At 35.2% G+C, this 16,620-nt stretch overlaps 1 protein-coding gene across 3 annotated transcripts in view; it reads left to right on the forward strand.

Moving 5' to 3' along the window:
* PHDP (Putative homeodomain protein) overlaps positions 1–16,620 on the forward strand; it is a 113,612-nt gene that overhangs the window by 78,340 nt on the left and 18,652 nt on the right. For 2 of the 3 annotated variants that reach the window (XM_067772340.1, XM_067772339.1), the window contains exon 2: positions 8,576–8,766. In XM_067772340.1, the coding sequence (XP_067628441.1) occupies positions 8,576–8,766 (191 nt within the window). Of the gene's footprint in view, positions 1–8,575; positions 8,767–16,620 lie in introns of those variants that run through there. The other variant, XR_010950690.1, reaches the window with a different exon arrangement.

Genomic DNA, 16,620 nt, shown 5'->3' on the forward strand with positions numbered 1-16,620 from the left:
AAAAACTTTGCAAAATGGTTGTGACACCTACCATATTGAGTAGAAGAAAATGAAAAAGTTCTGCAAGGCGAAATAAAAAACCCTTGAAATCTTGGCAGGTATTACATATATAAATAAATTAGCGGTATCCAGCAGATGATGCTCTGGGACACCCTGGTCCACATTTTGGTCGATATCTGGAAAACGCCTTCACATATACAACTACCACCACTCCCTTTTAAAACCCTCATTAATACCTTAATTTGATACCCATATCGTACAAACATATTCTAGAGTCACCCCTGGTCCACCTTTATGGCGATATTTCGAAACGGCGTCCACCTATAGAACTAAGGCCCACTCCCTTTTAAAATACTCATTAACACCTTTCGTTTGATACCCATATTGTACAAACGCATTCTAGAATCACCCCTGGTCCACCTTTATGGCTATATCTCGAAAAGGCGACCACCACCTATAACAACTACCACCACTCCCTTTTAAAACCCTCATGAATACCTTTAATTTTATACCCATATCGTACAAACAAATTCTAGGGTCACCCCTGGTCCACCTTTATGGCGATATCTCGAAACGGCGTCCACCTATGGAACTAAGGATCACTCCCTTTTAAAATACTCATTAACACCTTTCTTTTGATACCCATATTGTACAAACAAATTCTAGGGTCACCCCTGGTCCACCTTTATGGAGATATCTCGAAACGGCGTCCACCTAAGGAACGAAGGATTACTCCCTTTTAAAATACTCATTAACACCTTTCATTTGATACCCATATCGTACAAACAAATTCTAGAGTCTGATCCACCTTTATGGCGATATCCCTAAATGGCGTCCACTTATAGAACTTTGGCCCACTCCCTCATAAAATACTCTTTAATGCCTTTCATTTGATACACATGTCATACAAACACATTCCAGGGTTTCCCTCGGTACATTTTCCTACATTGTTATTTTCCCTTATCTTGTCACCATAGCTCTCAACTGAGTATGTAATGTTCGGTTACACCCGAAATTAACCTTCCTTACTTGTTTCTGTTTTGTTTGTTGATAATTTAATTTATCGTTCTGTAAACTGAATTGAATTTTGTACGCATATTTGGTGAAATTTTCTGTTAAAACGTTTTATTCTTGTATCTTATTGTATCTTATTTTATATTATTGTACAGCTTTTACCGCTGATGATTGTTGCTTTGATTACATTCCGAAGAAGCATGACTCGTGAGCCAATTTTCAAAGTTGATATATGCGCAGGCATTCCTTTTGGTTCTAAGGAGTATAGAAATTCATTTGGATAATTCACAATTTTATCTTCATCTGTAACTGTGTCGATCGATTTATATTTCGTCACTTCACCAGGAAATTGGTTTTGAAAGCGATCAGTGATTTTGTTAATATGATCATTTTTGGGAGCTAAGATAGTTCTTTCGCATAGCCAAAAAACAAAAACATTTAAATTTAAAATTCTTAATTCTGAAATATGAAAAACTTTCGTCTTGATCGAAGGAACCTCGAGCCAAAATTTGGTGATGATCGAAGTATAGCAAACACGTTTTCATAGGGAACACACACACAGAATTTTATTTTTTAGAAGATGTAGATAGACTGAAGCTAAACAATTTTTTTTAACAGCGGCAGATTACTAAACGTCCCAAAGGCATAACCGCTAAACTTAACAATGCAGTCAAACTTTAGGTGTTAAAATAACTTAAGTTTGTACGGCAGCCATAGTTTTTCCCCATTCCACATTTTACTGGAGGTTTTAGGACATGACGTCACATAGCTCCTTACCAATTTTAATTATCTTACCATTACGACATCCAGATATATGCAGTATAATATATTCCATTTGTATGGGAGGTGCCACGCCCCCTTATTCCCAATTTCATATTTTCTTGGTGGTGTTAAAGATTGACCTCAAATAAATCCTTACTGAATTTCAATCTAGAAGCTGCAAATTTCATCAAATATTTACGTTTACTGCATATATTGTTGAGATAAGTGATTCATGGTCAAAGCTACATATTTCATGCCGACCACAAACCGCGTGAAACTTTGCATCCTCACACAAACTACCTATTTGTTATTTTAAATTTATCTTAAAAATCGCTAAGATATGTACATCTGTTCACTATATATTTCATATCTTATACAGCCGATTATTTGGATATTACGAATGGGATAAGAATATTGTTCAGCCTCATTCATGAAAACTATGAAGTCTGAAGACAGTATCGTCCTTACTTGTTTGTTATTAATAAATCAGGAAGGTCTCTAATATACGACGATTTTTCTATTTCCTTGTCTTTCTCTGTCTTTTTTTATATATCTCAGCAAATTCTAGAGCTATTTTTAATAGATCAGTGTGTGTTATTTAAAACTTTTAAGGTGGAAGGCTGCAAAACACAGGATTTTGAAACAATTTCATTCATTGGAATAAAACGCTATTTCTGTTGGTTTATAATGATGTTCAATACTCGATAAAATATGTTCACTTTGAACAAACTTTTCGGATCCTGGAGAAGCCCATCTTCGCAAAGCTCATCGATATTGCGTTTTACCATGCTTTGGCGAGCTCTGGGCTTCAACGAACCCAAATTTTAAAGCAAAAACAAAGTTGAAGATTCGCTCTCTTTATTAGATACACAACTTGATAAAACATTCTATCTTTTGATACTATGCCCAAAAAAATTATAAAATTGTTGAATTGTTTCAAACAAATTTTGCATATCAATAACCATCATACATATCAAAAAGTAGAACTTAAAAAAATATACTTTTCGAATAAAATAAAATACTTGGGTACAATGTAAAAAAATATTTTTGAGCTCGGGGCCTTCTTGGGTCGGGGGCCCGTGGCATTTTGCCAGCCCTTCCACCCTATTGTTACGCCACTGTAGGCTAGGCTCAGCTATGTACTTCAACCAAAAACAAATTGCCTAGCTACGGTATGGTTAGCACTAAGGTGTTATGCTATGGCGTCAGAATACATCAAATTAAATATGTATTGATTTCCATAAGGTTGATTGCATCAGCTATTTTATACGGAGTTTGCCAGGGCCTTAAAGTACTTATTCCGCAATTTTCTTTTTATCTCATGTTCTATTCATTAAAGAGGGAACTTTAAAGCTAAGAATAAAGTTTGATCTCACAAGAAAAGGCCTTTGCATGTGTCACACTTTCATTGCGTACAATAAAAAATGTTTTTTGTTTTTTTTTTAAATCGCAATTAAAAACATATATTTATAGATAACACAAAAATAAATATCGTTATTTCGACTGCTGATTGAAATATCACCATATCTCAGCTACCGTTTCGAAAAAGCTTTATCTTAGCATAAATTCTATATGTTTTGACGTGCGCTGCAGCGTTTATCAAAGAGAGTTCTGAAATGGGCCGAGTTAGGGTGATTTTCCAATCAGGAGTCGATTTATAACAACGCCCTGCAATTATAATTTCATTGCATATTTAAAAAATTTTTCAACTCTTGGATTACTTAAAATTGTAAAAACACTCGGATAGTCGGGGTTCGAACAACCCAGATTATGTGATGCCACCGCACAAAGTTGTCCACCAGCATCTTCAACGCAAGCATCAGATCTACCTTTCGCAGCACAAATCATTGATGTTGTTATTGTTCTCTGTGCGATCTTATAACGATTCCAACATGTGGACTTTGAAAGTGTGGTTAAGACAGTAGATTGGAGTGTATTCGAAGTCTCCCCATTTTGTGGAGTTGTCCAACCCCATCCACTAATTCTCATATCCATGCCCGCTTTTAACTCAGTTTCGCAAAATTGTATTGTTTGTACTGTATCACTTTCGTAAAACGATACATGCAATATCATCAAAGCTATATTCAAATCTTTTGCTACGGGATTATAATTCCGTGGAACCTCTATCCTGTCCACACGGCTAGTTTGTGCAACCGAGGGTATTTCACATAAATCCGTTACACCAGCTGCAACAATAAATTTGCTCTTATGTAAATTTGCCACGCAATTTGCAGCAGTAACCACCTTCTTCAAAGTGGCCAATGACCCGACGCAACGATTTTTGCCGTTATAGTGTATTGACACCAAATGTGGACTAAACTCTATGGGCCAAGGAATGCCCCCTACAATGCGAAATTCTGAACTCGTATAATTCGAAATTCAGCTAAATATCAAAAACAGGACCGCGAAGTAATGACGTAAATTCATTTTATTACTATTTTCACCGCTTTTTAAGTATAAACTTCACCGATATCAATTTTGTGGGCGCTATTTATACATAAATGGGTCGTGTGAATAAACAATAAGCAAAAACATTTCCTTCTAGAATTTGAACAATAGTTAATAGTTTAAGTTAAAGCAATTTATACAAAAGAAATTTTTTTCATACTCGACATATTATAGCTTGAGTAAATTTTTGGTTTGAGTGCCTAATTAAAATTTCAATGGCCTTAATGATGAAAAATACAAAATATTTACACAGCTTTTTATAATGAAATTTCTATAGAAATTTCTTACTATATTAGCTTTATATTTTTATGAAAAGAACAAAGCGTAAACTTAATTAGGTTTATCTGTTTCCAAACTGCTAATATGCTCGCACGCTTTCAAGCGTCTAATTAAAACTTTAATGGCCTTAATGATGAAAAATACAAAATATTTACACAGCTTTTTAAAATGACATTTCTATAGAAATTTCTTACTATATTAGCTTTATATTTGTATGAAAAGAACAAAGCGTAAACTTAATTAGGTTTATCTGTTTCCAAACTGCTATTATGCTCGCACGCTTTCAAGCGCCTAATTAAAATTTTAATGGCCTTAATGATGAAAAATACAAAATATTTACACAGCTTTTTAAAATGACATTTCTATAGAAATTTCTTACTATATTAGCTTTATATTTTTATGAAAAGAACAAAGCGTAAACTTAATTAGGTTTATCTGTTTCCAAACTGCTATTATGCTCGCACGCTTTCAAGCGCCTAATTAAAATTTTAATGGCCTTAATGATGAAAAATACAAAATATTTACACAGCTTTTTAAAATGACATTTCTATAGAAATTTCTTACTATATTATCTTTATACTTTTATGAAAAGAAAAAAAGCGTAAAATTAATTAGTTTTATGAGTTAATCGGGGATTTCCCGTATTGCTTTAAATGTATGGAAACATTTATTTCAAGCAATTTTTAATTTTATAATCAGAGCTGTAAAAAGATTGAATCAATTGAGTGTGCATTCTCTCAGCATTCTTTTAAAAATTTGTGATTTTTTGGTTGCATATTATAAATCTCCATTGCTGAATGGCTTAAAATACTTTAACTCAAAGCTAAAGTGTGTGTGTTATTGAATGGTAAAATATAATGCAATATATAGTGTGAATGTAGGAACCATTCCCACTCTTTATTGAATGTATACTTCAGTACTAATTTTCTTATATCAGAGTTGATATTTTTATACTTCAGTAGTTATACAGGTATGTTAAAGGAATGCTTTCTTTAAAAGATTATAAATCTATGTGATCAAATATGTAATTTTTTAATCGAAACGGCGTATGTTCCGTCTGGCGTCCCATCATGTTCGTTTCCATGAACATGCGTGTATTTTTGACAGTTCATGTACGCTGTGGCATTGTGGCCAGACGATGATTCCTGTACTAAGCAAAATATGTATTTGTATACCAGATACTCAATTTTGTAAATGTTGATTGAGGTATCACAATGAAAACCATTTAATTGTGATAAAAAAGAGAAAATCGCCCGACATGTAAACACGTCATCAAATATTTCATCTGGTAATCAAATGTAATTGCAATTTGAGGTAAATGTAGGGGTATATAACATTGAAGTTGTTATGACGCTTATAAAAAATTAACAAAGTTTAGAATATATCAACAGCAAAACCATATTAAAAAGAATTGACTTTCATTAAGAGAAGCTTTTCAAAATTTTCGTCAGAAAGGGATCCACGGCGCGGCGCATTCAATATAGTTGCTGCTGAAAACAATCTCTCTACTGATGCTGATGAGGGCAAAGGAGTATTAAATTTCATATAGCACCTTTTCAGCTCTGGATACTTATAAAGAATTTCTTTACTAGTTCTGGGATCTGCTATTTAAATGGAATATTCATTAAAAGTTTTTCCAGTTTTCAAACATGAAAACTTTTAAATAGGTTCTTGGTTTCTCTATTTACGTTACCAGGACTTCGTCATGCACAGTCGACACGTCCACTGAGGTAATTCTCAACGGAAATCCTAGGAAATTTCTGTGCCAACAGATGTTTCTGTTTAGCTTTTAAAAAGATAATTTTTGTGGTGATCCACATGTAAAGCACGCGTTGACCAGAAAAGGGGTTAACCTGAATCTTTCATCTGAAGTTGGTATCATTCTGTCCCAAAAACCAGCTGCACTGTGGAGCCAATTTTATATTTTACAAGTTTTAAATACATAGAGAAAAATAGTATATTACTATTGCATTTGCAAACCCACATACCAGTATAGAGATACAGTATTTGACCATATACCGCTAAAAATAATACATGAAGGAACTTGTACTAAGACTTTTTATAATGAATTGCCTTTTCTTCAATTGTTTAATCACCAATTGAGGACCTTCAAATGTAGTCGGACCACAAATACGATTTCTTTTAATATCTCAATCCCTGCGCCACATATCGGAGTTTTTTTCTTATTATTGCATTGTCATCGGGTTCTGAACTATATTCCAAGTTTCAAGCTTCTAGCTTATCGGAAAGTTACTTAAATTTTAATTACACAAGTAAGGAAGGCTAAGTTCGGGTGTAACCCGAACATTACATACTCAGCTGAGAGCTTTGGAGACAAAATAAGGGAAAATAACCATGTAGGAAAATGATCCTAGGGTAACCCTGGAATGTGTTTGTATGACATGGGTATCAAATGGAAGGTATTAAAGAGTATTTTAAAAGGGAGTGGGTCATAGTTCTATAGGTGGACGCCTTTTCGAGATATCGCCATAATGGTGGACCAGGGGTGACTCTATAATGCGTTTGTACGATATGGGTATCAAATTAAAGGAATTAATGAGGGTTTTAAAAGGGAGTGTCCCTTAGTTGTATATGTGAAGGCGTTTTCGATATATCGCCCAAAATGTGGACCAGGGTGACCCAGAACATCGTCTGTCGGGTACCGCTAATTTATTCATATATGCAATACCACGAAGAGCATTCCTGCCATGATTCCAAGGGCTTTTGATTTCACCCTGCAGAACTTTTTCATTTTCTTCTACTTAATATGGTAGGTGTCACACCCATTTTACAAAGCTTTCTTTAAGTTATATTTTACCCCAATAAACCAATCCAATTACCATGTTTCATCACTTTTTTCGCATTTGGTATAGAATGATGTCATTTTTATAATTTTTCGAAATTTTCGATATCGAAAAGTGGGCGTGGTCATAGTTGGATTTAGCCCATTTTTAATACCAAGATAAAGTGAGTTCACGTAAGTACGTGAACTAAGTTAGTAAAGATATATCGATTTTTGTTCAAGTCATCGTGTTAACGGCCTAGCGGAAGGACAGACGGTCGACTGTGTATAAAAATTGGGCGTGGCTTCAACCGATTTCGGCCGTTTTCACAGAAAACAGTTATCATTATAGAAGCAATGCCCCTACCAAATTTCACAAGGATTGGTAAATTTTTATTCGACTTATGGCATTAAAAGTATTCTAGACAAATTAAATGAAAAAGGGCGGAGCCACGCCCATTTTGAAATTTTCTTTTATTTTTGTATTTTGTTGCACCATATCATTCCTGGAGTTGAATTTTGACATAATTTACTTATATACTGTAAAGTTATTAAATTTTTTGTTAAAATTTTACTTTTACATTTTTTTTAAAGTGAGCGTGTTCGTAATCCGATTTTCCAATTTTAATTTGTCGCACACATAGTAATAGGTAACGTTCCTGCCAAATTTCATCACGATATCTTCAACGACTGCCAAATTAAAGCTTGCAAAACTTTTAAATTACCTTCTTTTAAAAGTGGGCGATGCCACGTCAAGGTCAACCAACCTACCAAGTTTCATCGCTTATCCGAATTATCGCACTTTTTCGGTTTTTCGAAATTTTCGATATCGAGTGGGCGTGGTTATAGTCCGATTTCGTTCATTTTAAATAGTTATCTGAGATGAGTGCCCAGGAACTTACATACCAAATTTCATTAAGATACCTCAAGATCTACTCAAGTCATCGTGTTTACGGACAGACGGACGGACGGACGGACATGTCTAAATGAATTTCTTTTTTCGCCCAGATCATTTTGATATATAGAAGTCTATATCTATCTCGATTAGTTTATGCCGTTACGGGGTACCGTTATGCGAACAAAATTTATATACTCTGTGAGCTCTGCTCAGCTGAGTATAAAAAAAAAAACAAAGTACATAGCATTTGTTTTTGCATGTATGTCGCCGTGCTGCCACCTTGTATGGTTCTGCCATGCTCTCTGTATATGTATCGTGGTTGAGACCAAAATTTCACCCATCTTGCCTATTTAATCATTAAAATATTTCAAATCCTTCTCATATTTTTACAGAATGGCCTTCGAACAGTTATAATCCCATACCATTTTACAAAGATAAACAAAAACAACGACGTGTTAGAACGACATTTACGTCCAAACAACTCAAGGAGCTGGAAAAGATTTTCCAAGAAACACATTATCCTGATATTTATACACGCGAGGAGATCGCAATGAAAATAGAGCTTACAGAAGCACGTGTACAGGTAAGCTGGATTTTTATTAACAGAAAGAAAAAAAAAAAAACATCCTCAACCTTTGCGCCGTTTTTTCAAAATCCCGTGATCAGTTTGTCGAAATTTATTTAACCGTCTAGCGATCAAAAGCGCCAGTAAACGTTGATCGGATATTGAAAAATCTTCTCTTCGCATTGATACAAATGTACATTCATGCTTGAAAGTGAAATAAAGACGAGGGGGGAGGGTTCTATCACGGTTTCAATCATGTTGTTTAATCATACGGTTGGTACAAAAGCCCAACTCAAAATACAGAACTTTCAAACAAGAATTTCACTACAATGCCGCTTTTACTTGTTGCTGCCCTGCAGAAAAAAATTATCAATTGCTTAAAAAAGCTAACTAATAGCTGACCTTTTTATGGGACTCCGAAAAGTAACTCACTTTTAGTTAACTACAAAAAGTCAGCTACTAGCTACTTGGAGAGACATGCAGCGTTGCCATGGCAACAACCAGGTGTCACCTTTGTCCATGCTTAAAAGATTGACGGGTTTCGATAAAATTTGAAAGGGGATGGAACAGTATCGTATACTCTTTGACCATTACATGACTACTTCGTCACCCTTTCTTGAACATTTCGGAATGACTTAAGAATTATTTCGATATTATATCGGAACCAATTCGGAATAATTTCAAGATAGCTTCCGCCTATTTTAGATATTATTTGCGCACAGCTAATTTCAAAGCTATTTTGGAACCATTTCGGAACAGTTACAGTACGATATGGGTATCAAAATAAAGGGGTTAATGGGTATTTTAAAAGGGAGTGGCCCATAGTTCTATAGGTGGACGCCTTTTCGAGATATCGCCATAAAGGTAGACCAGGGGTGACTCTAGAATACGTTTGCACAATATGGGTATCAAACGAAACATGTTAATGAGTATTTTAAAAGGGCGTGGGGCTTAGTTTTATAGGTGGACGCCTTTTCGAGATATCGCCATAAAGGTGGACCAGGGGTGACTCTAGAATGTGTTTGTACGATATGGGTATCAAATTAAAGGTATTAATGAGGGTTTTAAAAGGGAGTGGTGGTAGTCGTATATGTGAAGGCGTTTTCCAGATATCGACCAAAATGTGGACCAGGGTGACCCAGAACATCATCTGTTGGATACCGCTAATTTATTTATATATGTAATACCACGAACAGTATTCCTGCCAAGATTTCAAGGGTTTTTTATTTCACCTTGCAGATCTTTTTCATTTTCTTCTATTTAATATGGCAGGTGTCACACCGATTTTACAAAGTTTTTTTCTGAAGTTATATTTTGCGTCAATAAACCAATCCAATTACCATGTTTCATCCCTTTTTTCGTATTTGGTATAGAATTATGGCATTTTTTCATTTTTCGTAATTTTCGATATCGAAAAAGTGGGCGTAGTCATAGTCGGATTTCGGCCATTTTTTATACCAATACAAAGTGAGTTCAGATAAGTACGTGAACTGAGTTTAGTAAAGATATATCGATTTTTGCTCAAGTTATCGTGTTAACGGCCGAGCGGAAGGACAGACGGTCGACTGTGTATAAAAACTAGGCGTGGCTTCAACTGATTTCTCCTCTTTTCACAAAAATAAGTTACCGTCCTAGAATCTAAGCCCCTACCAAATTTCACAAGGATTGGTAAATTTTTGTTCGACTTATGGCATTAAAAGTATCCTAGACAAATTAAATGAAAAACGGCGGAGCCACGCCCATTTTGAAATTTTCTTTTATTTTTGTATTTTGTTGCACCATATCATTACTGGAGTTGAATGTTGACATAATTTACTTATATACTGTAAAGATGTTAAATTTTTTGTTAAAATTTGACTTAAAAAAAATATTTTTTTTAAAAGTGGGCGTGGTCGTTCTCCGATTTTGCTAATTTTTATTAAGCATACATATAGTATAGGGCGGCCACCGTGGTGTGATGGTAGCGTGCTCCGCCTATCACACCGTATGCCCTGGGTTCAACTCCCGGGCAAAGCAACATCAAAATTTTAGAAATAAGATTTTTCAATTAGAAGAAAATTTTTCTAAGCTGGGTCGCCCCTCGGCAGTGTCTGGCAAGCGCTCCGATTGTATTTCTGCCATGAAAAGCTCTCAGTGAAAACTCATCTGCCTTGCAGATGCCGTTCGGAGTCGGCATAAAACATGTAGGTCCCGTCCGGGCAATTTGTAGGGAAAAATCAAGAGGAGCACGACGCAAATTGGAAGAGAAGCTCGGCCTTAGATCTCTTCGGAGGTTATCGCGCCTTACATTTATTTTTTTTATTTTATACATATAGTAATAGGGGTAACGTTCCTGTCAAACTTCATCATGATATCTTCAACGACTGCCAAATTACAGCTTGCAAAACTTTTAAATTACCTTCTTTTAAAAGTGGGCGGTGCCACGCCCATTGTCCACAATTTTACTAATTTTCTATTCTACATCATAAGTTCAACTCACCTACCAAGTTTCATCGCTTTATCCGTCTTTGGCAATGAATTATCGCACTTTTTCGATTTTTCGAAATTTTCGATATCGAAAAAGTGGGCGTGGTTATAGTCCGATATCGTTCATTTTAAATAGTGATCTGAGATGAGTGCTCAGGAACCTACACACCAAATTTCATCAAGACACTTCAAAATTTACTCAAGTTATCGTGTTAACGGGCGGGCGGACGGACGGACGGACATGGCTCAATCAAATTTTTTTCGATCCTGATGATTTTGATATATGGACGTCTATATCTATCTCGATTCCTTTATACCTGTATAACCAACCGTTATCCAATCAAAGTTAATATACTCTGTGAGCTCTGTTCAACTGAGTATAATGAAAAGAGGCGAGTTCGATTCACGAACAACTATGAACGGTGTAACTTTTTTTAAATGGATTGATAACAAGCCCATACTGTTGGCTTTCAACTTCCATGGCACTGAGAAAAGTACTGTCCAGAGAAGAGATCGTAAAGTTCAGGCAATACGAGTTCAATGTCCAGCTGCAATTAAGGATTATAATTCATTCATGGGTGGCGTAGATCATGCGTATGAGTTGCATTGTGCATACGGTATAAGCAGGCGATTTAAAAAATTGTGGCATAGATTGTTTTGGGGGCTCTTGGAAATAGTTTTCGTTAATTCCTACATTATATATTGCCAAAGCCAAGATAAAATTACTCTTCTAGAGCATAGACGCTCCGTTGCACATGACGCAAAAACATTGGCCAATATTTGGAGAAAGTCGAGGAAGATGTGAAATGTGCAGTATAAAAAAAATTCAGTCAAAACCGTATTCGAAATGTCAACACTGCGGAATATTTTTGTGCTGTAATGACAAAAAAAAACTGTTTTTCCGAGTACCATGGCAATAAAGCATACAAATATGAACTCTTCAAGCCCGACGGTACATTTTTTATACTACAATGTCCTTGAAATATTTTGTTTATTCTTTTTTTTTTTTGGTTGATATTACATGCCTTTGAATAAAAATATTCTAAAACACATAACATAAAAGCCTTTTTTCTTGGTTTGGTCAACAAGGGGTTACACAAAGCGGAGCGGTGACTCCTGTGTGTTTTCGAATAGGGTGCCATGATGGTTAAATGTTTTAAAGGCGGCCAATCATCTCAAACAAAAGATGCACTTGCATACGAATCCGACCTCTGGTAATTGCGTTTTATTTTGATAAAGTTTTTATTTCACTTAAATCTTTTAATTTCGCTTCAAGGAGAATATAGTAGACATCATCCCATGCAAAATTATTTTGTTATACGTACATATTCCAAACGTCTGATTTAAGATCCCTAAGGAATTTAGATCCTGTTTATGCTTCTTTTTTAATTATGAGATGGAATCATTTTTCACTTTTCCAAACTCACAAATCATCTCGCATTTTCAAGTTGTCTGTCTGTACATGGAAGTTCTGGTGTAGTTGGATGTAAGTAGTAGATATGTATGCATGTATGTATGTATTTATGTTCAAGTACCTCACCACTGGCAGTCACGTGCCGTCATCTGAAAATAAGTCACAGCCAATTAAATAGGGGAGAATTACAGATGAACTTACATATCTCCGGCGTTTAGAAAATGTTTACTGTAAATAAAATTATTGTTTAAGGGTGTGAAATTTGGAGGGGGTTAAAACGCACTGCTTTGTTTTCAATTAAGTGCTTGGTCATGCCCCCAAATATTATGTTGTATGTGCGAGTAATTACGCTTAAAACACGATATTTATTCCACAAGCAAGAGGTTAATTCTTGAGATCCATTTTTTTTAGTTTCTTCACTACTTTTATACTCAGCTGAGCAGAGCTCACAGAGTATATTAATTTTGTTCGCATAACGCTAATCCGTAACAAAAGATAGAAATTCATTGTCCGTCTGTCGTAAACATGATAACTTCAGTAAATTTTGAGGTAAATTAATGAAATTTGGTATGTAAGTTCCTGGGCACTAATCTCAGATCGCTATTTAAAATGAACGAAATCGGACTATTACCACGCCCACTTTTTCGATATCGAAAATTTCAAAAAAACGAAAAAGTGCGATAATTCATTACCAAAGACGGATAAAGCGATGAAACTTGGTAGGTGGTTTGACCTTATGACGCACAATAGAAAATTAGTACAAATTTGGGCAATGGGTGTGTCACCGCCCACTTTTAAAAGAAGGTAATTTAAAAGTTTTGCAAGCTGTATTTTGTAGAGCTGGATTCGATACGATTTTTTAAGAATCCATTTTTTCGATTCGAAAATTGATTTAATCAATTAAATCGAACCAAAGAAAGTTTATTTAAATTTTGTTTATTCTTTGTAACAGTGTACTTGCTTATGTACTTAACCATTTACACGATTTTTCCCGACAAATAAAACTGGACAGTTCCTCTATCTCGTTTCGTTGCCTGCCGACAAAATTGGAAGCATCAAGAAATGCCACACGGGTCTTCACTTGATCCTTTCATCGGAGTGAGATAATTAGTATAGTCTTTACCGAAATGTTATACTTTTCGCGTTTTTTTGAATCTTTTATTTCAAAATGTAGGCAACCTTGGGAACATTAACCAATACACTTTGTTGTTTAATACTTATTATTACAATATGTATAATGTGCTCGCTTCGTTTGCGGCATTAGAATCGATTTATGTTCAGCGTCATATAAAAAGGAAGTATTTATTACATACGTAAGGCAACATGTTCTTAGTTTACGTTTTGCAGCTTTTTAATCAATGAGGTATACGGAACTTCAATTGACAACATACGACAATTTATGTCATGGTTTGCGTAGTTTCAGTTATAAACTTTATGGAAGTATTTTCTTAGCTTATGAAAATAAAAAGAATAAGGAATTCAATAGACGAAATTTCGTAAAAATTGCAACTTCTGTTTTCGTGTTTGTTGCTGTCTATGTAATAAAAAGTATTCATTTTATATATTTGTTAAAGGTGTGTTTTTTAATGTTACTTGTGAAGGCAAAACGTACCGAGGATCCAAGCATTGTGTAAAAGATCTGAATCCTTTATCTTCGACAATCCTAGAGGGTTGCATATCTGTGGCAATCATTCTAATCAAAGCACAATCCAGTCGTTTTTTCGCTCATCTACAGACTGAGACTTCCTTATGTTGTTGTAATTAGGTTTAAAAAAGGATTCTATAGGAGCTGTTGATGAAGACATTTCCATCAAAGTTGGATGTGATTTAACAAATTGGTTGTATATCCACCTGTTTTGCATTTTTTTCCGCACAACAGATCTGCGAATATTTGGATTACTTATAAGATTGAATTCCCCTTCAGGGCCAATTTCACATCTAAAAATGTGGTATTAATTAGTTTTCATTTCGTACTGAACACAATAGCCGTGTTCTTTTTTATACGCGTATACGTTTACGTTTGCGCGTAAAAAAAACGCTTATCCTCGCTTAGATAATGCTTAGGATACCGATCTGGCGGCAGTGGTTAAACAACTAGCTACAGCACAGGGTACACCGAAAAGCGGAGACGCAACCCTCTGATGGCCATAGTGTATAACATATAGCTGAATCAGTTTGCGATGAATTGTGGACACGCGCCATTTTAAGAGGTGATACATAGAATTAGTGTAGAGGTGAAACATAGACACACATTTCAGTTACATCTGAGTGTAATGCGTATTGAAATTTAGTAGTAAAAATAGTATGCGCAGCAATTTCAGAGGTGTATTTAAAGTTTGACGCTTAGCAGTCCATATAAAGTTTAAGCGTAAACGTCTATAGATGTAAAAAAAAAAACACAGCTAATATCATACCACAAAATAGATAAACCCATGTTCAATATATTGCTTGCCAGAAGTGCGAAGAAATTTCTTCATCATTCTCCTTTATCTCGAAGCCACCAACACAATAAAGCTAAATTTATAAAAACAAAAATTACAGAATATGTATTTCCTCTAGCGTCCGTAAAGTATATAGTGATGAAAACTTCGATGCCTACAGAATCGAACGATTAAAAAAAATCGATTCCACATTTCTAAAAGAAATCGATTAAATCGATTAAGAATCGAATCGAAATCCAGCTCTAGTATTTTGGCAGTCGTTGAAGATATCATGATGAAATTTGGCAGGAACGTTACTCCTATTACTATATGTGTGCTAAATAAAAATTAGCAAAATCGGATGGCGAACACGCCCATTTTTTTTTTTAATTTTAAATGTCAAATTTTAACAAAAAATTTTATAACTTTACAGTATCTAAGTAAATTGTGTCAACATTTAACTCCAGTAATGTTATGGTGCAACAAAATACAAAAATAAAAGAAAATTTCAAAATGGGCGTGGCTCCGCCCTTTTTTATTTAATTTATCTAGAATACTTTTAATACCATAAGTCGAACAAAAATTTACCAATCCTAATTAAATTTGGTAAGGGCATAGCTTCTATTACGATAACTGTTTCCTGTGAAAATGGGCGAAATCGGTTGAAGCCACGCCCAGTTTTATACACAGTCGACCGTCTGTCCTTCCTCTTGGCCGTTAACACTATAACTTGAGCAAAAATCGATATATCTTTACTAAACTTAGTTCACGTACTTATCTGAACTCGCTTGATCTTGGTATTAAAAATGGGCGAAATCCGACCATGACAGCGCCCACTTTTTCGATATCGAAATTTTCGAAAAATGCCATAATTCTATACCAAATACGAAAAAAGGGATGAAATATGGTGATTGGATTGGTTTTTTGACGCAAAATATAACTTTAGAAAAAACTTTGTAAAATGAGCGTGACACCTACTATATTAAGTGGAAGAAAACGAAAAAGTTCTGCAGGGCGAAATCAAAAGCCCTTGGAATCTTGGCAGGAATACTGCTCGTGGTATTGCATATATAAATAAATTAGCTGTACCCGACTGATGATGATCTGGGTCACCCTGGTCCACATTTTGGTCGATAACTCGAAAACGGCTTCACATATACAACTAAGGGCCACTCCCTTTAAAAACCCTCATTAATACCTTTAATTTGATACCCATATCGTACAAACACATTCTAGAGTCACCCCTGGTGCGCCTTTATGGCGATATCTCGGAAAGGGGTCCACCTATAGAACTATGGCCCACTCCCTTCTAAAATACTCTTTAATACCTTCCATTTGATACCCATGCCATACAAACACATTCCAGGGTTACCCTAGGTTCATTTTCCTACATGCTGCTATTCCCTTATTTTGTCTCCAAAGCTCTCAGCTGAGTATGTAATGTTCGGTTACACCCGAACTTAGCGCATATTACCAGAATGTCGAAAAACCATGCGCACAGAAATCTGAGTCGTCTTGTTTGCAGTCCTAGACATTGGCAGAGAAAGTGGTGCATCGATTCCTCAGCTTGAT

This window comes from Eurosta solidaginis, chromosome 3 (assembly GCF_040869045.1).
Source record: "Eurosta solidaginis isolate ZX-2024a chromosome 3, ASM4086904v1, whole genome shotgun sequence".
NCBI classification, from domain to species: domain Eukaryota; kingdom Metazoa; phylum Arthropoda; class Insecta; order Diptera; family Tephritidae; genus Eurosta; species Eurosta solidaginis.